Below are 23920 nucleotides of genomic sequence, written 5' to 3'. Positions count from 1 at the left end.
ATGTACCAACATTTATAAAACTTTGTGTTTAGGAGATAAATATAGAAGTATATAGAGATACACAGGGATATTGAGTTCAGACTAAGTCTGAGAAACTGCAAACAATCAAAGTATTTATCAATAATAAGCCACTGGTTAAACAAGTAACAAAATTATGTTTATTGACATGTAATGATGTCCATTATATATTAAATGAGAAAGGAATAAGTTTAAAACCTTTAAGTTAAAAACACAATATGTATAAATACATATGATTTTTTTTTAAGTATGTGAAAATAAAATTCTGGAAGGATGCACATCTCCACACAAACAGTAAGTTATTTTAGGGTCATAGGATTGAAGGTAAAGATGGTTATCTTCTTGTCTGAATATTTTTTGCAACAAGTATATACTTAATCAGGAAATTGTATTAATCATATGTATGAATCATATTGTATGGGAAGATTTTAAATCCGACCAGCTAAAATATCTAAGCTCACTCTCTAATAAGAAATATAAATAAGGATCAGCATCCCAAAAAGTGTTCTCAGTTTCAATAAATCTTCAGTCCAAACAGAAGAGTTCACTCAAGTGGAATCCATACTTTCATTACTTTCCTATTTCTGGTTAAATTATTCTGGTTTTAAAAACTGCAGGAACTCCATTTTGAGAGAGGTTACTCCTTTGAGGGGAGGATATGCACAATGGTTAACATAATCCATTGCTTGACAGCCATTTATTTCTATTATTTTAAGCGATAAACCAAAGGGGCTTAAAAATGGTACTCCATATATCTGAACAGTATCATTATTAACAAATAAAATCATTAACAATAGTAGCAAATTATACTTCGGTTTAATATTTTATCTCATACCTTTAATTCTAGTCTAAAAAAACCCCGCTGTTTGAGGTACAAAAGATTTTCTAACCTACAAGTACATCTGCACTATTTTCTGTATTTGCAAGAACTTGCTAGAACACATAGCCAACCTTATATGTTATGTTCTGGCAGTTTTCATCCACAGAAGCATTAAGGATAGGAAACTGTAGTAGTCCCAAGGAAGCAGCCTGTTTAACAGAAAGAGAATGCAACATTAGTACTTTTAACTCAGGAAACTGGAAGCAGTAAGAGGTGTGAGGGAGGGAGGGAGCTTTATTTAATGATGCTTAATTACGCTGAGCTTAATTTCAAGTCTATATGTACCTAGGTATATTACTCCCAATGTTACCTCCAAGCAGGCGTGCAACTAGGTCACCCTAATCACTTAAGAATAAAAGATAACATTGTCAGGCAGCTGTAAACATCAAGATTTTCAAAATGACTATACAGATCAACCAAAGTACCATAGAAAATATCTAAATTCTATGTGATTTCCTCACTTGCACATAGAATCTTACATGAGAAGTAAACTTGTAGTTCAAAACACTGAATTAAAACACAAAAAGGTAGTAAGCTGTTTCCCTGTGGAGAAAGAACAAGTGATAAGTGTTTCCAAGGGCACCGACCATGCTCGTGTTCCAATAGGTGTCTTTGGCCTAGTGAAGGGCAGAGCTGGTGTGAACATTTACTTTAGAGTTCACCTTCCCAAACTCTCCCTCCTCTGCCTTCTTCTCCCTTAATCTTTTTTCCTTTTTTTTCCCTCTTCTTACTTTGTAACGTTCCTCTTCTGTCCATATTCAAGTTTTCCTAACTGTCTGCTAAATGTTTTCTGTATCTGTTTCTCTGCCCATCCAGGATCTAATCAAAGTTCACACATTGCATTTGGTTGTCATGCCTTGTATTCAATTTTAAAAATAGGAAAATAAAAAATGCTTAAAACTGTCCTTAAAATCCAGCCCTCTTTATCTAGTCCAATTAAGAGTCCTTTATATGTACTGTGTTAAGTGTTATTTTTGTCTGTAGGTCAGTAGTCATGTCAGGAAAAAAAAAAAAATCATTTCCTTGGGGCGCCTGGGTGGCTCAGTTGGTTGAGCGTCTGACTTTGGCTCAAGTCATGATCTCACGGCTCGTGAGTTCAAGCCCCGCATTGGGCTCTGTGCTGACAGCTCAGAGCCTGGAGCCTGCTTCGGATTCTGTGTCTCCCTCTCTCTCTGCCCCTCCCCCGCTCATGCTCTGTCTCTGTCAAAAATAAGTAAACATTCAAAAAAAATTTTTAAAAAATCATTTCCTTGAACTAGAGAGTTAAAGCAGGTTTTACTAAGCATTTGATTTGACAACTGTAACTTTAATCTTCTCTATATAAAAATCCATAACTAAGGTTAAAGCATTACACATAAAAACACTATTTTGAATGTAATCCAAATTTTATAAAAGAAAAACCAAAGTGTGTGTTCACAGATACGAGGTCATTTTTTCCTTCTACAATAGATTGTAGTATTTTCCAAATGTTCTGAAGTTTACATAGGCAGAAAAAAATGTTGTTTGAAAACAAATAAAGCACACTAAATTTTATTTTCAAAATAAAGATATTTCATTCAGATTGGAACAATGAAGAAAAATAATAAAAGAAGTTCAATATATTAAAAAGTTGGTCTCTGCTTGCTTCAAAACAGACATCACCAGGGTCACTCACATTATTTTTAACTCTCCATTTTCCAGCTCTTTCCCTCAGCCTACAAATCTGTTCCAGTTTTTCTAGGAGGGGAGAGGGCAGATGGAATCTTTCTTTACTCCAAACAAGCACTATAATTGCCCTCTGTGCCTATGCTCTATCTGCTTTTTACCAGATATTTTTAGTGTCTTCCTCAATTTCTATTCATTCACCAACTAACTGGAATCAAGCTTCTACCTCAACAATACTTTATTCAATCAGTTCTGGGTAAGGCTACTCATGACCTCTTCATTACTACTCCAATAGCCTGTTCCCATCCTAACTTTTTTTTTTTTTAAGGGCTTTATATTTATTTATTTTTTAAGTAATCTCCACAATCAACATGGGGCTTGAACTCATGACCCCAATATTAAGAGTCACATGCTCTACTGACTGAGGCAGCCAGGTGTCGCCCATCCCAACTTCCTTCTTGTCTCTTGGTATGAGAAGCTGAAGAAATGGCCCCGATGGTTCAAGCCCCTCTTGTATCCATGCCCTCTGGTACTGCTCTGAGCTCAGTCATGTGACTTGCTTTGGCCAATGAAATAAGAACAAACTTGATGCAGCAAAGCTTAGAAACGTGCTTGACGTTTCTGCTTCCTCTCTTCATCCCTGACAGTACTAGGAGACCACGTGCAGGCTAGCATGCTGGGGGGAAAAGAAACATGTGAGGGGAGAAATGAGTTATTTCTGCCAAGGCCATCCTACACCAGCCCACCCCTAGCCAACCTACTAGCTGTCTGTAGACAAAGAAATAAATCTGCCAAGATCAGCAGACTGGTTCTGTGGACTCATGAGAAGTAATAAATGGATGTTATTTCAAAGTACTAAATTTGGGGGTGATCTGTTGATACACTGACTTCTAGGAGACTCTTTCCTGGTTGTCATACCACTGACTCCACTCACTTTCTTCCACCGTCTCTGCCAACTCAATTTGCATCTACCCCTTAAATGCTGATGTAAAATCTGTAGCCTTCTTTTCTTCTCATTTGCACACAATTTGGGTGATTTCATCCATCTGATTCAATTACTGTGTCTCTAAAAATGACTCTATAGCTAAAATATAACCCAGATGTCTCATTTATAGACATCTATTACATTGCCTGTTTATAGAGCATTCGCTTAGTTGTTTAGGGTAGTTGCTAAAACAATGGAGATTAACAGTTTCTGCCCCAAGAAGCTCAGCATCCAGTGAAGAGAAAACAGAGCAAACATGTGCAATACACTGAGATACACTGCAATGAGAAACAAGAGTATTTAACTCAAACTGTGACAGCTACAGAAGGCTTCTGGAGGAGGGTATTCCTGAACAAAATTTGGCATTTAGGATGTGCAGGCATTTGATCAAGGAGGAGGGGGCACTTCACGTGAAGTCCAGCAGCCATGCAGGCTTAATCTGATTAGAACAGGAGTGACTGAGAGATAAGGCTGGAGAGGTAGGCAGTAGAGACTGCAATAATATTTGTATGCCAAACTAAGGAGTTTAGAAACTAACCTGAAAACAATGAAGGAGACCACTGAAAAGAACTGGGGAATACTACAGTAATTTCATTTATGGAAGGTCAGTCTTGGTACAGTACGGAGAAAGGGCTAGAGGGAAGCCAGCCACACTAGAATTAGAGATACCAGTATGCATTTTTGAGTAAAACAGACCAGAACCCAAAACTTGGCTTCTCCACTTGTAAGTTCCATATATCCTTGACAGGCTTCTCAATTTCTCTGAACCCTAATTTCCTTAAATAGAAAGTGAATATAGCCATATTCACACGTCAGGGGTATCCTGAGAATTAAGACATAATGTATATAGCATGTTTAGTACATAGTCTGCCACTTGGTACCTGCTTCATAAATGGTTGTGAATGTGAGCTAGACGTTGAGCTGCTTAAGGTCAGCTGACTGTCTTGGTTTTGTTTTGTTGTTGCTGTTTGTTTTGTTTTTGTTTTTTTGTTGTTTTGTTTTGCTTTGTTTTTGACTGTCTTGTTTTATAATGGTCCTAAGGCCTAGAAACAATTCCCAGGACATTCAATATAAGTTTGTTGAGTAAATGAAAACGAACACATGTCAGTGATATGCAAGAACGATACCAAGTCTCATTTTTGTCCAAATCAGGATTTTGCTGGAGTGATCTTTTCAGAATTAAAGGCTTTACTTAACTGGCAAGACAATCCTTTAGCTAGCTCAAAGAGATGAGTTGATAAATTATGACACAAATTTCAATTTTATAAATTCCTACGAAACAAAGAAATAGTGCACTTGTACATTTTTCTAACCATGTGATATGGTGAAAAGTAATATTTTTATCTAAATCCATGGTTAACACATTGTATATTTGCAAAACAAAATTTTAATGGCCTATTCAAGCCCTGTCTGAAATGAATGAATCTCACCTTTAAGAAAAAGGGCAAAAAGGAGAGTTTAATTCCACGGGCAAAAGCAATGGGTTTTAATTCTTCTCGTAACTTAACCAGTTCAGTAAGGTCAACCTCATCACAATACCCAAAGTGAGGTATCTTCAGGGCTACAGACATGGTCTTGACCATTGCTTTATGAAAGCCTGGAAAACATTAAATACATGTATTTTTTTTTGAATTCTTAAATCCTTTAAACCTTTTTACTAAAACTGAAGGTTCTCTAATGTCATTTACTTTTCCAACTAAACTTTTCCTCTTGAGGCTACCATCTTTATTACGTGATTTGAAAGACACTAATTCCAATGCTGAAGCACTGATTATAGCAGAGCACCCAAGGTCAAGTGTAATAACATTAGGAAGTAACTGCCTTCGATGCTGTGGTATACAGAAACATATAAAAAGATGCAAGCCATGTATTTACCTAATGGATTTCTTGCAAAGCCACGCTTCTGGAAGTTAATTATCCTAAGAGTTTATAAATAACAAATCAGAGCTAGTTATTTGGAAGGTAACTAAAAATTGTAACATCTTAAAAAAAAATTATAACATCTTAAGTCTTCAAAAAGAGCAATTATCAGTATGTGTATAGTCCAAGAAACCTGCCAACCTATTACTCTTCAGAAATTAACAGAAATACACTGAAACTTTTCTGGAAAAACTATGTTATTTCACCGCTAAAAAAGGGGGAATTTGAACTTTCCCCTCAGTAAGAATTGAAAACACCATACTATACAGAACGATCTAGTGAAGTAAATATCCCCAGATAACTTGTCCTAGTGCCTTACATTACTGTTATTACCTTTTATGGGTTCTGTTTTGTCTTTGCCTGTGAATACTGGAGGTTTTGATATTGGTACGGGAATAGTTCTGTCTTTTGGTTTGGGTGGAGGTGGCACGATTTCAGCTTTTGGTGAAGGAGGTAATATAGCTCCAGTCTGCTTTTCCAAATAGTTGAGAATATCTTCTTTAAGTATTCTGCCATCTTTTCCTGAGCCAACAACTTCACTCAGCTTAATCTAAAAAAATGACACATTTTAATGCTAAAAATAAAATGTCCATCATTTAAATCTCTAAATGGAATTTAACCAATTGAAAAAAAAAAAAACGCTCTCTGCCCAATAAATTAGTATAAGGAAAGAACATTTTTATTATCTTCATAGAATGCTAGCAAACAATAGCTGCCCTTCATATGTAATCATTTGTTACTTTTTAAAATTCATTTGTTACTTTTTTTTTAAGTTTATTTTTTAAAAGAGAGAAAGAGAACATGCTGTCTCACATGAGCAGGGGTGAGGCAGCGAGAGAGGGAGACAAAGGAACCAAAGCAGGCTCCTCACCGCAGCAGAGAGCCTGATTTGGGGCTTGAACTCAGGAACTGCGAGACCATGACCTGAGCCGAAGTTGGACACTTAACTGACTGAGCCAACCAGGCGCCCCACATTTGTTACTTTTGTATATACTGTTCATTTGCCAATGTGTTAACAATGCAGTATCTACACTGTCCATTTGCCAATGTTGTAACAATGCAGTATCTGCATTGCAGATAATCTGCACTGCACTGCATATAATCCATAGCTATGAGAACTTACATTTTTAAAGTCAACTATTTTTAAACTTCTTGCAGTTCTTACTAGATTTTTTTCTTTTTTGGAGACTATATAAGAAGAACTCAAAGTTTAAAGAGTTAAACACTGTAACAAATGTCAACCCATGTTTTGACCTTAGAGAGCAAGATGGACTCACTCATGTCAAGCAGTGACTTAAGCAGCCAAAGGTATTGCAGCTAACAGCAGGCCGCATCACCCAAACCAGCATAGTACTAAGGACTGATAATAGTAAGGTCGTGAGAATCTGGAAGAACCAGGAACTATTCGAATCACCAGAGGCCTGTCAAAGCCTAAGACTAAACTCCTTTAAAAAGGGAAGACTTCTGTAGCAAACAGACTCTCCAGATGCTGACCCTTCCACATGTGACTGCATTAAAAAGGCAGTTACCACCAAAAGTTCACCTGACTGATCTCTGAACAGAAGACATCTGATCCTCTACTGCCTGAACATAATAAGCAGCATGTGCCAAGAGGTGACCCAGGCCACAGCGAGTCCTCACCTCAACTCTCAAATGCATACCACTGACTTCGAGTTTGGTTTGTTAACCTCTTACCCCTTATTGTATCTTGTTTGTTGTGTTGTATTGTGACATGTATGAAGCCCAGTTAAATGCTTTATGACTGAATAAAGCTGATATTGTGGAATGACACTTATGTACATGCCTTTATGGCATGTTTAAAGCAACCTGGCTATCAGTACTACTAATAGTTAAAATAATCATCATACAAAAGCTCTTAGTTTTTTCTGATAGTTGTTTAAGAAAGATAAGTACAAAACATTGAAATTAGGGGTGCCTGGGTGGCTCAGTTGGTTAAGCATCCGACTTCCGCTCAGTCATGATCTCCAGGTTTGTGAGTTTGAGCCCTGCCTAGGGCTCTGTACTGATAGTTCAGAGCCTGGAGTTGGCTTCAGATCCTGGGTCTTCCTCTCTTTCTGCCCCTCCCTCACTCATGTTCTGTCTCTGTCTGTCTGTCTGTCTCTCTCTCCCAAAAATAAACATTGAAAAAATTGAAATTAATTTTATTGAGGCATATTTGGAATGTTGAGTTTCTCAGCCCAAGTTAAATGGCACATATGTTTTATTATTGCTTCCTACAGAATAGTAAATGACATAATTCCACTTTCCACTAGACACTCATTGTGAGATGGTGATTTATGACAAGTATATTTTTGGTCTTCCTCCCCAGATCTGGCACCGAGCTCCTAAAATCCTTGAAATGACCAGTGATAAAAAAGTGTCTTTTATTATGTTAATGAACCTTTGTAAAGCCCTTAGGGAACCTAAAGATGGAGGCTGGTTGCCAGGGGAACCAACTGTGTGATTAGACGTTTGTAACTTTCAGTACCCCTACCCCAGGGCAGGAGGTTGAATCAGTTGCTAACAGGCAATGATTTAATCAGTAGGGGTTATGTAATGAAGCTTCTAAAACACCCCAAAATGCTTGGAGGCATTTAGAGAGCCTCCAAGTTGAACACTGGAGATTTGGGGAGATGGGCACGCCTGGAGAGGGCATGGAACCTGTCCACCTCTTTCCACATATACCTCTGTGTCCCTCCATCTGGCTGTTCCTGAGTTGTATTCTTTTATAATAAATCAGTAATCTGGTGAGTAAATGAGTTTCCTACGTTGTATGAGCTGCTCTAGGAAATTAATCAAACCCAAAGAGGGGATTGTGTGGACCTCTCATCTGTAGCCAGTAGGCCAAAAGTATAGCCAATAACCTGGGCTTGCGATTGGCATGCTAAATTGGAGGGTAGGTCAATGGAACCTTGTCTCTGTAGGTAGTGGGTCAGAAGCATTGGTGATAACCTGGCTAGAGAGCATAGGAAGTATTGTGGGGGAAGGGTGGGCAGTCTTGTAGGATGGAATCATTAATCTGTCAATTCTGGCACTGTCTGTGGGCAGACAGTGTCAGAACTGAGCTGAACTGTAGGATACCCAGTTTTGTCCAGAGAATTGCTTGTTGTTGTTGTGGGGACCACACCCACTCCCGATATACACATTGGAACTGGATCCAGGAACCAAAAAGGTTCATGATTTTTTTTTATTAAAAAAATTTTTTTTAATGTTTTTATTTATTATTATTATTATTTTTTAAACATGTATTTATTTTTGGGACAGAGAGAGACAGAGCATGAACGGGGGAGGGTCAGAGAGAGAGGGAGACACAGAATCCGAAGCAGGCTCCAGGCTCCAAGCTGTCAGCACAGAGCCTGACGCGGGGCTCAAATTCACGGACCGCGAGATCATGACCTGAACCGAAGTCGGCCGCTTAACCGACTGAGCCACTCAGGCGCCCCTTTTATTTATTATTTTTGAGACAGAGAGAGACACAGCATGAGCAGGGGAGGGGCAGAGAGAGAGAGGGACACTAAATCCAAAGCAGGCTCCAGGCTCTGAGCTGTCAGCACAGAGCCCAATGGGGGGCTCAAACTCATGGAGTGTGAGATCATGAACTGAGCCGACGTCAGACGCTTAACCGACTGAGCCACCCAGGCGCCCCCATGATTCTTTCTGAAAACACTGTGATCTGGCTTTATTTAATCCCCTTTGTGTTTGGTTACAGAGATAAAATATTCTTGTTAAATTTAATTCTATTTAAATAGACACATAAGCTTAGATGATGGCCTCATACTTAGTGTGTATTAATTAATTTCTCAGGGTTAAGTCCTGCTTCATTTGTATTAGTGCTTCTCTAAGGATGACTTCAGAAGAATAAGACTTTATAGTGTCAAACATTTAGTTTATAACAAAGAATTTTGAGAATTTAAGCCAATAATTTTAGGTAATTTCAAACAACTGTAAATGCCATTGGTTTTTAATTTGATTCACAATTTATAATTTAATAATTTAAATTATCATTCATAATTTAAATTCAATTAATAAATACATAAACTGTGAAAAAAGAAAAGGTGATTTATAATAACAAAATCCAGTGATTTCCAGTAATTATACAAATCTCTAGTTATTATATACATCTTTAAGAAATGGCATAGGAAAACAAAATCATGCATTGTTATAGGCAGTTTTTCTATATAATTAAGAAAAAACATTAGTAAAAGAGTTTATAACTTTCAAAGCAATACACAAGATTATTTCATCTGATGCCCATAACAATGTAGTGTTTCATACTATTATTTCGATTTTCTATTATGCTAAATAGTCTTCATATTTGAACACATTGAATCACTGCATAAATTTTCATTAAGTGTTTATAACATAATTTACCCAAGCATATTCCTCATTTTGAACCATATGTGCCTTCTCACTTTGGGCTATATAAAACACTTGGAAGAATATATCCTAGATTGTTTCCTTGGGACAGTTTCCCAATGTTAGGATAATTGTCTAAAGGGATATGAACATTTTAATGACTCATTACATATTTCTAAAATGTAAGCTTCTTTTTTTTCCCCACTGTGACTTAACTACTTCTCTCAAAAACAGACAAAAATCCTGCATTGTGGGGTACAGTGGAAAGAACCCAAGTTTGAAAAAAGACAAATTCCCAGTTCAGCTACTTACTTGATTTTAGGCAGTTTAATCAACTTCTCTGCCTTTTGTCATCTGCAAAATGGGGATAATCCAAACCACCCTGCAGGATGGCTGTGAGGATTAGAGAGAACATGTACATGGTGTCTGACTCATAAACGCTCAAATAACAAAGGCAATAATTGTTGAGGCAGTATGTAATGATCAAGGGCACTGGTTCTGCAGTCACAGAATCTCACTTCAGGATCCTGGCCCCACCACGGTGTTAGTTGTGTGATCTTGGACCTGTTACTTGACTCTCTCCAAGTCTCTAAATAGCCCCCATAATTTACAGCATTGTTGTAAAGATCAATGAGATAACACGTACACACTTATTGCAGTACCTGGGGGCCACCTAGCCCTAAAGGGAAAGCACCAATGACTGGATGATAAGAAGGAATACAAAAGGCTGGTCTGCTAGCCTCAACTCAGTACAATTCTTTGGTGTTCTCCAACTCCTTTAAATCAGATCCTTGAGACCACATCGTTGCCTGGCCCGTTTCCCTTTTATTCCCTTCTCTATCTTGCTTCCCTCATTCCCAGAAAAGGTATTCTCTCCCTCAGTCACTCCATTACATGCACCCAAACCCCTGTCTCAGGCTGGCTTCTAGGGTGCCTGATCTAAAATGCTAGTATTTATAAGTGTTCAAAAAATGGTAGCCCTGACTATTAGGCTCTAAGGAAGAATAATAAAATCCCATTGCCCAATTAATATAAGTAAGAAGTTTGCAATTTCTTCTCATTTCTTATTGGTGCTTTTATGCAACAATCACTTCTCAGTAACACACATTTTCATTTTCCTTTAATCTCAACTTGAGTCATCTCCTCATGGGAGAGCTGGCTACTTTTTCATAGACACAAATGTGTATTTTCTGTGTAATCTCGCACTTAAATACGAAGGAAACTTACATTGTTTTCCATTGCTAGGCGGCGAACTGCAGGGGTGGCCAGTGTTTTCTGGCCCTTTATCTCTTGGTGTGTGTGTTCATCATGGGACACAGCAGGAGTTTCAACAACATCTTCTTCTGAATCTGGTAACGAGGTAAAATGGTACTCTTTAGTTGAAAGTGTTAAAAAAATAAAAATAAGCTTAGTGGCTTATAATACACAAATAAATTCAACTTAAAATTTATAGTCAGAAGCATACTAGTCAGGCTACTTCAAAATGGGAAAACACAACTACATATTGGGAAACAATTGGGGGAGAGCAGAGGGGCATACTGGCACCTGGTAGTTTAATGATTATTACCTGGTGTTTACTTCATTTCTGTAAAAATCATGCAGCAGCTACAAGTTAAAAAATGAAAGCTTCTTCAATAAGTTTTAAACATTTTTTATTTTAAACACTTTCCTAATAAATTTCTCATATTTACAAATAGCATAAAATAAGAGTCAAATGTAAGACAAATTACATGAAAGAATCATGTAAAATCTGTGACAATCTTAAAATGCTTTCCCCAAATAATAAAGTATTTATAATTTTTCTCTGCTTTGAATACAGCTTAAGGAATGCTATGGAAGATTTTATTTTCATGGCTAATGCTAATTTGGTTGGACCATTCTCTAAATCTAGAATATCTATAGAAGAAAAAGTACCCCAGACTATTAGCATGTATTTTCCAGGCTATTACCATGTATTTTTGCAACCCAAAATAAAAAAGTGTTTGAGAGCATTTCATTGTCAGAGTCTGATGCTTGGAAATCAATGCTGCATAGCAGAAGTCTCTGTGGGAAGGAGTGCATTAGAGACTAAGCCTCTGAAAGCAGGCAACTGAATTTGCTTTGACATTCGATTCAAAGCCAGTAACAATTCTCCACTGCTCCACCTATGGAAACAGTCTCTCCATTCTTCCTCACTGGTCTATGAATTGGCCCAGTGGAGCTCTCACATTTCCCCAGAAGGAGACAAAGGGAAAACAAAACAAAACAACTTGTGTTGCGCATAAAGGGTAGCAGAATATGCCACCCCAAATATGCCACTTTGGTATAGTGATTATTTTGAGCTGCAAGCACTTGAAAAACAGCAAATGCAGGCAGAGACATTCTCTGAACTCTCATACACCTAAAGATGGATCTTCCAGAAGCAACTCCACTGTCATAAATCCCCTCCCTAGGAGTTTCATCCACCAGGAAAGATTGATTCTTATAAAAGAGGAAAGTAGAAGTCAGCAAACTTTGTCCCAAACTGTCATACCTCCCATGTATTCTCTAAGGACCCATTCAACTTCCATGAAAACTACTTACTCTCCCCTAAGAGGACTTTTCCCATTTCCCCTTTCCCTATAGAAATGCTATTTAAGCCTGAACTCTAAAGCTACCTCTTTGAGTTACTCACCTTTCCCTGGGTGTCTCCCATGAATAGATGAGTATGTACACATGTTAATAAACTTCTCTTTCTCTCTTGTTAAGCTGTCTTTCATTACAAGAGTCTCAGCTAAGAACTCAGAAGGTTAGTGGGTGAATTATTTTTCCTCTCCCACAAGCACCTATTATAGGTAAAATACTGCACTACATATACAATATCATAACTTAATCTTTACTCCAACTGTATAAGATAGGTGTTAGTATCCCATTTTATAGATTTTAAAAAGTTGATACTTCAAAGATGAAGGATTGGCCCAAGTTCACACAGCTAATAAAACTGTGAAGAGCTGGGATTCATTCCTAGGGTTGACTCACCCTGTGCTGTTTCCATTAGTTCATGGCACTAGTGAATTTTCTTTGTAGTCAAAGAAGCTAGAATACAACTCCTATTGTTCAAGGCATAATTTTGTTGTAATTTGAGAAACCTGTGTATTGTCCACATCTGTTAAAGTTACTGGAGAAACTAGTAAGAAAGAAGGAGCATTAGGAACTAAGGTGCAAAGGGAAACCAAGGGAATTCAAATGTAGGAATTCCAAATCTAACCTGATTTAATGTGTATTTTTGCTGAAAATATGAGAAATATATAAAAGCGAAAATACATACAAAAGTTACAGGTTTCCAAAAGATCACTGAATTTATTGCCACTCACCTTTCTGGAAAACATTCTGATATATGACAAAGTAGGACTGCCTTTTAGAATAATTTGAGTACCAATATGAGTAATAAAACATTGGTGAGAAGTCATTCATATTATATATTATTTGAAGCAGTCATATAATTGTTGGAAGAAAGCTCTCTTCAGCACTAAATTACCACCTATGTAGTACTTTAGATCATTTTCTAAGTGTGTATACAAACATTTTCTCCTGTGATGATCACAACACTGTTACAGGAATGCAGGGCAGATTTCTTACTTTTATCAATGTACAAACAGATTCTAAGGAGGATGGAGTTAAGGCTAATCTAAAATGTCATAACTCTCCCCAAGGGATGTGATTTTCATGGTTCTAACACTATACTCTGATATGTGGGATTTTATTCTTTTAGTAGTGGATTTAGGAATACAGAGTTTTAAAAGACTTCATTAAATTTTTTAAAGAGCAACAAAAGAACTCTGGTAAATAAGCACTTTTTGTCATGAAAACTGTCAATTTAGTGTTGCTGATATTCCTCATGTGAAGCAAATTTATAATAGAACTATTATTTCAGATTAACTAAATAAAACATTTGAATTAGTAAAAATATTAAAACTGAAGGGTGCCTGGGTGGCTCAGTTGGTTAAGTGTCTAACTTTGGCTCAGGTCATGATCTCACGATTGTGAGTTCGAGCCCCGCATCGGGTTCTGTGCTGACAGCTCAGAGCCTGGAGCCTGCTTCGGATTCTGTGTCTCCCTCTCTCTCTGCCCGTCTCCCACTCATGCTCTCGCTCTCAAAAATAAATAAACATTTTTTTTTAATTTAAGAAAATATTAAAACTGAAATTGCCACATTCTTAGGTATTTTAAGAAATATTTCTAAAAATGACAGTAAGGAGTCAATTAATTCACATAATTGGGGAAATTTTTCTGGAGAAAACATTTTGAAGCACTTGAGCACTCAGGGTGTTTGAAACAATGTGTTTTCGTAAAATGTTTTAAGCTTTGGTCTCTGCAAAACTGCTTAGGAAGACCTTTTTTTGTAGAACAACTGTCAACTTTAGTTTAGTTCCTATATAAATCATCATGAATTGAGAATTGATGACACTCCAATCAATGAGATCTCACTGCATTTTCTTTCTCACTTCAAATTACTGAAATAGCTAATACAATCAACTCCGTCTATAACTGGCTGAATAAAACTAAGTCCTACCTACCATTCGTTGTGCACTTACTATGCTCGGGCATTATACCATGCAACTTATGCCACTGGGTGTAATTTAATTAAATGACATGTAATTTAATTAAATGACATCTTTAACTGAGAACATTGTATTAATCCTGGCAAACATTTTAATATTATAAACTCTGTGGGACACCTTAACTGATATTGTTATAGCAGAACTTCACAAACATGAGTATCAACAGTGTTAGGAATTCATTCCCAATGTTCAAGATGCAGAATGGAGCTGATACCCAGAGGCTCTGAATAGAATTTTCAGTGGAACAAAGTGGTTAGCAACATGGGCTTTAGAATTAAACAAAGCTGGGGTCAAATTGTAGTTCTATCAGTTACTGGCTATGTCACCAGAGGCAAGATATTAAATCTCTGTGGGTCTCAGTGTTGCACATGTCAAATGCAGATAAAAATCTACATAATTTAATCTATATGATTATATGAAATAATGTGTATATAGCATTAGCAAAGAGAAAGCATTCAATCAATGATAGGTGGTGATGTTAAAGGATAAATGCAATATAATCAAGAATAATATTAGTTTTATAAAGAATTCTGCTACAGTTTATGTTCCTTCCTCTCTTTCCTTAATATTTCCCCATGGTGGCAAGACTCCACAATTAGGATTACTTAGGTATAGTGACCTCTCAGTTATCTGGTGGTCAAACATTCTGGCAATTTAATCCTACACATAGCTTCAGGATCAGAATACCTAAAACAGCTGCCATGTGGCCTCAGCATTAAAACCATACCCTTGCCCCAGAAAATAGGAATTTAGACTCTCAACCAGATCCTACTTTCTCTTCGTAGTAAACACTTCTTAACAAACTTAGTTATCCTTGTTCCTGGAAATTTAGGAAGGAGAGTGTTGGCCTGGCACAATGATAATGCTAAGAAGTAGGTTGAAAAATAAAAAACCAGAAGCAGAATTATGTTGTTTCCAGAATAATAAATGTTCATTAACATGTTTTTGCATAATGAAAAAAGATTTTAGGCTATACTCAATACCCTCACTTTAAGAAGGAGTCAAATATATAAAGTTTAAAAGAAAATCAGGGTGCCTGGGTAGCTCAGTCAGTTAAGCACTCTTTTTAAAATTGTTTTTTAATGTTTATTTATTTTTGAGATAGAGAGAGAGAGAGACAGAGCATGAATAGGAGAGGAGCAGAGAGATAGGGAGACAGAATCAGAAGCAGGCTCCAAGCTGTCAGCACAGAGTCTGACGCAGGGCTCGAACTCACCAGCTGCGAGATCATGACCTGAGCCAAAGTCGGATGCTTAACCCACTGAGCCACCCATGTGCCCCACCACCTGACTCTTGATTTCAGCTCAGGGTCATGATCTCACGGTTTGTGAGACTGAGCCACGTGGTGGGCTCCATGCTGACAGCAGACAGCCCAACGCATAGCTTGAACCCACGAACTGCGAGATCATGACCTCAGCTGAAGTGGGATGCTTAAAGGACTGAGACACCCAGGCGCCCCCAGTAAGCTCTTTTCAAGTAGAGGTCTGTCTACGGTCAAAGCACTCATAGATGGGACTTGGACATCACAAGTAGAGTTTCCCTCATCAAAATTACCTTGATGCTCCAGCCTTGGAAAGGAGACAACACCACCATGTTACAAAAGGTGGTGCCAGAGAATATTATTTAAACAAGCATTAGAAGACAGGATTAATCTCCAATACTACTATTAAGATGTCTAGTTTTGGGGCGCCTGGGTGGCTCAGTTGGTTAAACGTTGACTTCGGCCTAGGTCATGATCTCGCCATTCCTGAGTTCGAGCCCCGCATTGGGCTCTGTGCTGACAGCTCAGAGCCTGGAGCCTGCTTCGGATTCTGTGTCTCCCTCTCTCTCTGCCCCTCCCCTGATCATGCTCTGTCTCTTTCTCTCAAAAATAAACATTAAAAAAAATTTTAAAAAAAGATGTCTAGTTTTGATCATATACTCTTAATGGTTCTATGCTATAATTATTTTCCACCTGTAAAATGGAAATAATACATTTTATACTTCTAAAAGACTTTTTGTTTGATAATTTTCTATTTATAGTATAATTGGTTTTACTAGCACTAAAACAAAAAAACAATATAAATTCAATATTATTACAAATTCTTAAGAAAATGTTCACAGAATATTTAGAAACTGTCCCATTTCTAAAATTAAAGAGAGGGATATATAAATGTTTCATAAATTGAATCTACTGTTCCATAGGTTTGCTTATATATAGGTTATGTTTTACAGTTTCTTATAGTAAAAAAATTCAATAAAACATAAATGTAAAAGCAAAATGAAACTACAGTGCGAGATAACTGTTCAGAATACACTCTGGCAAACAAAACAGAATAGCTAGCAAATGATCAGTTCTCTATGAGAAATACTATCAGACACTTTTCACTCTGAACATAACCAACACAGTCTCATTTTTTTACAGACATACAATAAACTGCACAAACATAAAATATAAAATTTGATAAACTGTGAAGTATGTATATACACATAAGCCATCACCACAATCAAGATAAGGAACATGTCCACCAGCTCCAAAAGATTCCTTATACCAAGGAAAACACTAATCAGTTTTCTGTCATTGTAGATTAGTTTGCATTTTCTAAAATTTTACGCACATAGATCATACAGCATGTTTTCTTTTTGGTTTGGCTTCTTCTGCTCAGCATAATTTCTTTGAGAATCATTCATGCTGTACAGATTAATTTTTGTGAAACAATTCTCTAGAAAAAAATACCCGTATTCTGAAAAAGTTCTATAATTTTGTAATTTGCTATATATCAAGATTTATTAAGTTGAATGTCATTTGAAACGCCAAAATAAACTCTAAAAATAAAACCGAACAATAAAAAAACCCATAAATCTCAGGGTGCTGACATGGCTCAGTCAGTTGAGTGTGTGACTCTTGATTTCGGCTCAGGTCGTGCTCGTGGGATTGAGCCTCATGTCAGGCTCTGTGCTCAGTGTGGATCCTGCTTAAGATTCTCTCTCTCTTTCCCTCTGCCCCTCTCCCCAGCTCATGTGTGCACTCGCTCTAAAAATTAAAAAAAAATTTTTTTTTAATTAAAAAAATCCACAAATCTCAATTGTTTACTTGTTCATATAAATAATTCTTTTTTTTTTTGGATGGTCTAGATTGGTGTCTAAATCTGGTTTAAAGCGCCTGTCAGGGTGTTCTAATTTAATGACATCCATAATAGTGTTGAGCATTTTGCTTGCCTCAGTTTGTGCCAAGACTGCTGCTCCCTAGTGGTCTAGTGGTTAGGATTCAGTGCTCTCAGTTTGTGCCTCTTTCCTTTCTAGGTCCTAACTAAATTAAAAAAAAAAAAAAAAAAAAGTCATTGATCCACCATAATAATTTTGTGTTTCAGGTAATTTTAAAAGGTGAATTCTTTTTTGGTTTTAATATTCTTAAATCATGCCTTTCAATAGAAGTTTAGCAATCAAGATAAAAGGAAACACCCCTACTACCTACTTTATGGTCTCTTGTCCATGCCACATTAAAAGGAACAAGAGCCCCGAAGAAATAGATTAATTCCAGATCTGGGGCAGGGAATGTACAAAGTGACTTTCAGATCATCTTCCTGTGTCAAAAGCAAGGAAGCTTTTGAAAATTAATGGGGTCATGTTAAAAGAACACCCAGGAGCGACCTTACAAGGGTCACTCCTACTGACAACTTGAGCATTAAAAAGAATGATTATAATAGATTAAACACAGCAAATCAACTGAATAGACACAAAGAGAAAGTTGGAAATTTAATATCACTATTTGAAGGGGCTATCAAAGCAACTCCTTGGCAAGGGAAAAGGATGAACCATTTATTCTGTTTTTCCAGCAGGAACTGTATTTCAGGGTAACTAATAGGCCCAGCTGATGAGGGTGAAGTGCCTCTTTACAGAATAATGCCAGCTAATAATGTAAAGATACTGACAGAATAAAAAAAAAAAATCATCATTCCACAACCACTAAAGCAGTTGTTGATTTAGGCCAGGATTCTCAAATGATGATAGTGCCAAAGTGACACCACCTGGGTAACTTTCAGGCTGCAAAGGATAAAACGTAACTGTACAATGACGGGGCAAGGGAATCATTATCCCAATTCACTGTTTACACTGAGCGCCACTACGGCAGGTCATCTAGATGTTATGGTGCCCTGATGTGAAGCAATGTGAAGTACACAATATCACCCATGATATATTCTAGCCAAATATTTAACTTGAACCTAGCCTTTGAAACTTGCTTTCAGTTTACAGGAACTTACCATGGTAAGAACAAGTCAAACACCGTCATGGAAAAGCAACAAGACACAAAGTGTGACATTCTGCAAAACAAATGGCACAGTCCCTTCCACGAGTCAGTGTCGTGAAGCAAAATGTGGGACAGTGTAAGTCATGTGAAGAGAGACCGTGGGCAATGTAGAGTCCCATATTGGACCCTACTTTGAACAAACCAACTGAAATTTCCAGGACATTCTGGGGGCGACTGGGGAGATTTAAATACAGTCTGATCATCAGATAAAATGAAATCATTGTCATGAAAACACATACGTAATTAAGCAAACAGATTCGAATACAGCAAACACAACATATTACTCTGGTAAAAAATGACTTCAGTGCGTATGTGTGAGCTTAGAAAAATGTCTGGAGTGATATACATTCATGTGTTAAGGGTGATGATTTCTGAGTAGCAGGAATATGTTTTTATTTTCTTATTTTCGATTTTCTGCACTTTATAGCTTGCTACATGCACATATATCCTTTTATAGTAGAAATTAAATAAATAATAGGAAGACTTCAATAAGTCATCTTCCACCTTCTGGAGGCAACATGTCATAGTGGAAAATAATCTGGACAAAGACAGGTCATGGAGTTCAAAATTTGGCTCAGTCACTGGCCATTGGGCAAATTGCCGAACCTCTACAGGTTGTGTTTAGTTTCTTCACCCATTAAACTGGAATACTTCACAAGTAAGGATAAATAAAATAACAGGGAAACTTTTCATAAACTGTCAAGTATGACTGTGGAATTAGTGATTGTTGTTACTGTTAGTATTAACTATATAGTCTGCAGAACTACAAGTCAACCAGCCACTGTAATTCAGAATTCTTCTGGGCTTTCGAATGATACTACTAAAATTCTATTAGTATTCTATTCTATTTCAGCACTTCTCAGACAGATTGCTGGCTTAGGACTACATCACAAAACTTAAGCCACCTCCAGCCCCATCCCCGCATCCCCCATAGCAGAGCTGTTTCCTAGATGACATAACTTTAACGTATCACAACAATGCCATAAGGAACTTCCGAGGTAGACAGCCATCTAGCTGTCTGCCAATACCAGGAGAACCCACTGTTTTAGCTTTCCTCTGCAATATTTTCACAAGGAGTTCGCTTTTGTCAGGACATCTACTGCTTGTAAGTTCCATGGTTGTTGCTTCTTCTAAATGCTAGTTTCTTCACTTTTCATTATGATTTTCCTTCCTTTCTCTTCCACTTCCCTTCCAGAAGTTTGGCCTTCATAACCATTACTAATGAAAGTATTTTTTTTTAATATTTCTTTTTTGCTTTGTTTTGTTTTGTTTTGAGTAATCTCTATCCCCAAAGAGGGGCTCGAACTCACAACCCCAAGATCAAGAGTTGCATGCTCCATTGACAGAGCCAGCCAGGTGCCCCAAGAAAGTGTTTTTGTTTTTGAATCAGTGGAAAATACAACAATCCTATTATGTTAGATTTAATCTTTTGCATACTCCAGTTTTTGTTATTAGTGACTAGTGTTCAGGGCCTGAATCTTTAATTCCTGAGAAAGCCCATCAGTTCTTTGAATACTACGGTTTCCAGAAGGCAGGCCCCCAGATAAATTCAGTGTTAATGTGTACATTTCTAACATGGTAACTGGTCAAAAGATAATCATTCATCGCAGAAGATCTTTTCTATCTTCCTGATTACAGCTTCAAACCACCAAATTAAACCCTGTAAGTTATTAAAAGTAAACATCTCTTTTAATTGGTACCAATGACAAAAGGACAACAGTAATCAATTTGGCAAAACAGATGAACACATTTACAATACCTTTTAAAGCTTCCGTTTCTATGTCTACTAATGGCTTTCCCACATAGGCAATATCGTCTAGATTATAATACAGTTTTTTAATGACTCCATCATAACGACTAGTGATAGTAACAGAAGCTTTATCACTTTGAACTTCACAGATGCTATCAAACTGAGACACTGTATCTCCTTCTTTTACATACCTAAAAGAAAAAGACACAAAACACTTTTACATGACCAATTGTAAGTATATAATACTAATCATCCTAACAATGTTACATGCTACACTGAATTAGATTGGTACATCTAGCACAGCAATTAGTCCCAGATGTGCACCAAAGAATGTTTCAGAAAAGACTATAAAGGCTTCCAGAGTCTCTTTAATGTATCCTCAAGAAATACTAAAACTTTAAAAACTGTCTATAGATCTACAATCAAAAATTTAATTACTTTTCAGGGGTTATGCCTCACCCAATTCTTGGAAGCAGTTCTAAAAATGTTTTAAAAATGTTATTTCCTTTCATTATTTTGTATTAGCCTTTACCAAACTTTAAGAGGTGCCTATTATTTCTATAATTAAGTCCAAAAATTGATATCCCTAATGCATATTCTTTGTAATTTCATGAATTTTGGATTGAGTTCTCTCAATCTTTGTTTCTACAATTATTTTAATATGTCCTTGTATATGAGTCTCTTCCTCCTCAATCATCTTAGGTATGCTTTATAAGGCTCTTCTAGATATTCTTATTCAGCAAACAGAATAGGAGGAATGGCACCAAATCTGAAATTCAACATATAACTTTGATTCTAATACCATTCTTGATGTGTCTAGCACATTTCTGACTCAGTACCATCAATTCTTCATTAAGATAATTGCTCAGTCATTCTTATTCCTTGTCTTCCTGTCTTAACCAGTTCTTAGTCCATAATAAAACATCACCCTTGACATAGAAACTAGGTTTAAAAGCACATATAGAAAACTTACACTTCTAGAATGGTGGGCTAAGGACCTCCAGGATTCTGCCATTCTATAAATGCAACAAGTATACTTGGAGAAGTTGTTAAAAATTGACTTTTTCAGAATTCTAGAAATTACAATAAGGCCTGTGACAACCAAGAAAGACTTATTCAGGAAAACTGGCTGAACCTCATTAAAAACAACTAGTTTTATTATTTTAACTTGTTCTATTCTCATTCTCCTTTCCCCAGCTCAGCATTAGTTGTGAAAATCAACAGCCTTACAGCCAGGGATGCCTGGGTGGCTCAGTCGGTTGAGCATCTGACTTCGGCTTAGGTCATGATCTCGTGGTTTGTGAGTTTGAGCCCCACGACAGGATCTGTGCTGACAGCTCAGAGCCTGGAGCTGCCTCAGATTCTGTGTCTCCCTCTCTCTCTGCCCCTTGCCTTCTCGTGCTCTCTCTAAAAAATAAATAAACATTAAAAAAAAGAAAAAAAAATCAGCAGTCTTACAGCCATAGCAAGGGCAGACCCAAGTCTGGAGTTCCACAAAAAGCGATACTCCCAGAGAACACTTACTATTTGACTCATTGGGCAGCTTTCTGAAAAAATGCCACTCACAGAGCTTGTTCTTGTTTGATCTGACTCAGCTTTCTCAGGGTGTTTGCTGAGAAACGGTCCACAGCAATTGTTTAAAATCTTGACTGGCTGAGGAAGTGAAAAAGTTGAGGCAAACAAGAGGTTCTAAAAGGAAGATCTGGGTAATGAGATGTCCATACATCTTACCACAGATTTGCCACATTATTTTATGTAAAATATCCAGTTTTCAACATAAAATTACAAGACATGTAAAGGAATGGAAAAGTATGGCACGTGCACAGGAGGGAAAAAGTGGTCAACAGAAACCATCCCTGAAGATGCCAAGATGTTAATTAACGATAATTAATATTATGGGGCACCTGGGTGGTTCAATCAGTTAACTGTCCAACTCTTGATTTTGGCTCAGGTCATGATCTCACAGTTTGTAGGATCAAGCCCCGCACAGGGCTGTGCACTGACAGCACGGAGCCTCCCCCATTCATGCACATTCTCTCCCTCCCTCTCTCTCTCAAAATAGATAAACTTTAAAAAATAATAACAATGTTACTAATTAACTTTAATAAAAGTTAAATTAAATCGACAATTAAATATTCAAAGAACTAAAGGAAACCATATCTAAACAATTAGAAGGACACAGGAGAAAATGGTGTCTCTCACCAAATAAAGAATATCAATAAAGAGATAGAATCTTTGAAGATATAATGACTAAAAACTTCCTAAACTTGATGAAAACACTAACGTACACATGCAAGAATCTCAACAACCTCCAAACAGGACAAATTTAAAAGAGCCACACCTAGACACATCATAATCAAACTGCTGAAAGACAAAGAGAGAATCTTAAAATCAGCAAGAGAAAACCACATTCATCAAGTACAGGAACCCTTATAAGATTAACAGATGGCTTCTAGTCAGAACCATGGAGACCAAAAGGTAGTTGAATGATACATTCAATGTGCTAAAAGAAAAAAAAGACAGTCAAGCATCTTATATCTACGAAACTATCTTTCAAAAATGAAGGAGAAATGAATACACTCCCAAATAAATGAAAACAAAATTTGTTCCTAGTACACTTGCCCTACAAGAAATGCTAAAAGCAGTCCTTCAGGCTGAAATAAAAGGACAATAGCAACTCAAATTCACATAAAGAAATAAAGAATATAAACAAAGGTAATTACATAGGTAAATATGCAAGCTGTGATATTTTGTTTGTGCCCCGTTTTAATTCTATCTGATTTACAAGACAAGTGCATAAAGCAATACTTTAAAGGTGTCCGGGGATGGCAAGATGGCGGCCTCTGCCTTTGCCCGTGCCTTCAGAGCTGCAGCAGGAGTCTTACGGCCCCTGAATATTTTGGTGTCTTCAGCCTGTCAAAACGGTGTCAAGAATGCCTGTCTTAGTTCTGCCACCGGCATTTTAGTTCTCTGCAGGCACCAGTTGTTTCCTCTGCTCCCAGACTTGCCACGTCTGTCAGAAACCTGACATGTGGACATACTGCAGCAATCCTCAATAGAGCGGCCCCCTTGCTTCCAAATGTCCTGAAGCTACCAGTCAGAACCGTAACATACTTCAGTTCACGGAAAGGGAAGAGAAAGACTGTGAAAGCTGTCATCTACAGGTTTCTTTGACTTCATTCTGGCCTGTGGCTAAGGAGGAAGGCTGGTTATAAGAAAAAATTATGGAAAAAGACAACTGCAAGAAAAAGGTGCTTGAGGGAATTCGTGTTCTGCAATAAAACCCAGAGTAAGCTCTTAGATAAAATGACAACATCTTTTTGGAAGAGGCGAAACTGGTATGCTGACGATCCTTATCAGAAGTATCATGATCGGGGGCGCCTGGGTGGCGCAGTCGGTTAAGCGTCCGACTTCAGCCAGGTCACGATCTCGCGGTCCGTGAGTTCGAGCCCCGCGTCAGGCTCTGGGCTGATGGCTCGGAGCCTGGAGCCTGTTTCCG

General features: G+C 37.4%; 1 protein-coding gene and 1 pseudogene across 2 annotated transcripts in view; one reads left to right on the top strand and one right to left on the bottom strand.

Annotated features, from left to right (window-relative positions):
* DBT (dihydrolipoamide branched chain transacylase E2) overlaps positions 1-23920 on the bottom strand; it is a 53482-nt gene that overhangs the window by 6762 nt on the left and 22800 nt on the right. Inside the window, exons 4-8 of one of the 2 annotated variants that reach the window (XM_078451623.2) lie at positions 20431-20612; positions 11031-11152; positions 5781-5997; positions 4958-5124; positions 970-1047 (exon numbers count right to left, since the gene is read on the bottom strand). In XM_078451623.2, coding sequence (XP_078307749.1) covers positions 970-1047; positions 4958-5124; positions 5781-5997; positions 11031-11152; positions 20431-20612 — 766 coding nt within the window. The remainder of the gene's footprint in view (positions 1-969; positions 1048-4957; positions 5125-5780; positions 5998-11030; positions 11153-20430; positions 20613-23920) is intronic. The other variant, XM_078451624.2, reaches the window with a different exon arrangement.
* LOC132674738 (large ribosomal subunit protein bL35m pseudogene) lies at positions 23161-23768 on the top strand (annotated as a pseudogene).

The sequence above is a fragment of the Panthera onca genome, chromosome C1 (assembly GCF_046562875.1).
Source record: "Panthera onca isolate mPanOnc1 chromosome C1, mPanOnc1 haplotype 2, whole genome shotgun sequence".
Lineage (NCBI taxonomy): Eukaryota > Metazoa > Chordata > Mammalia > Carnivora > Felidae > Panthera > Panthera onca.
Note: the sequence above shows the minus strand (reverse complement) of the source record. Positions and strands in the feature narration are given on the sequence as shown.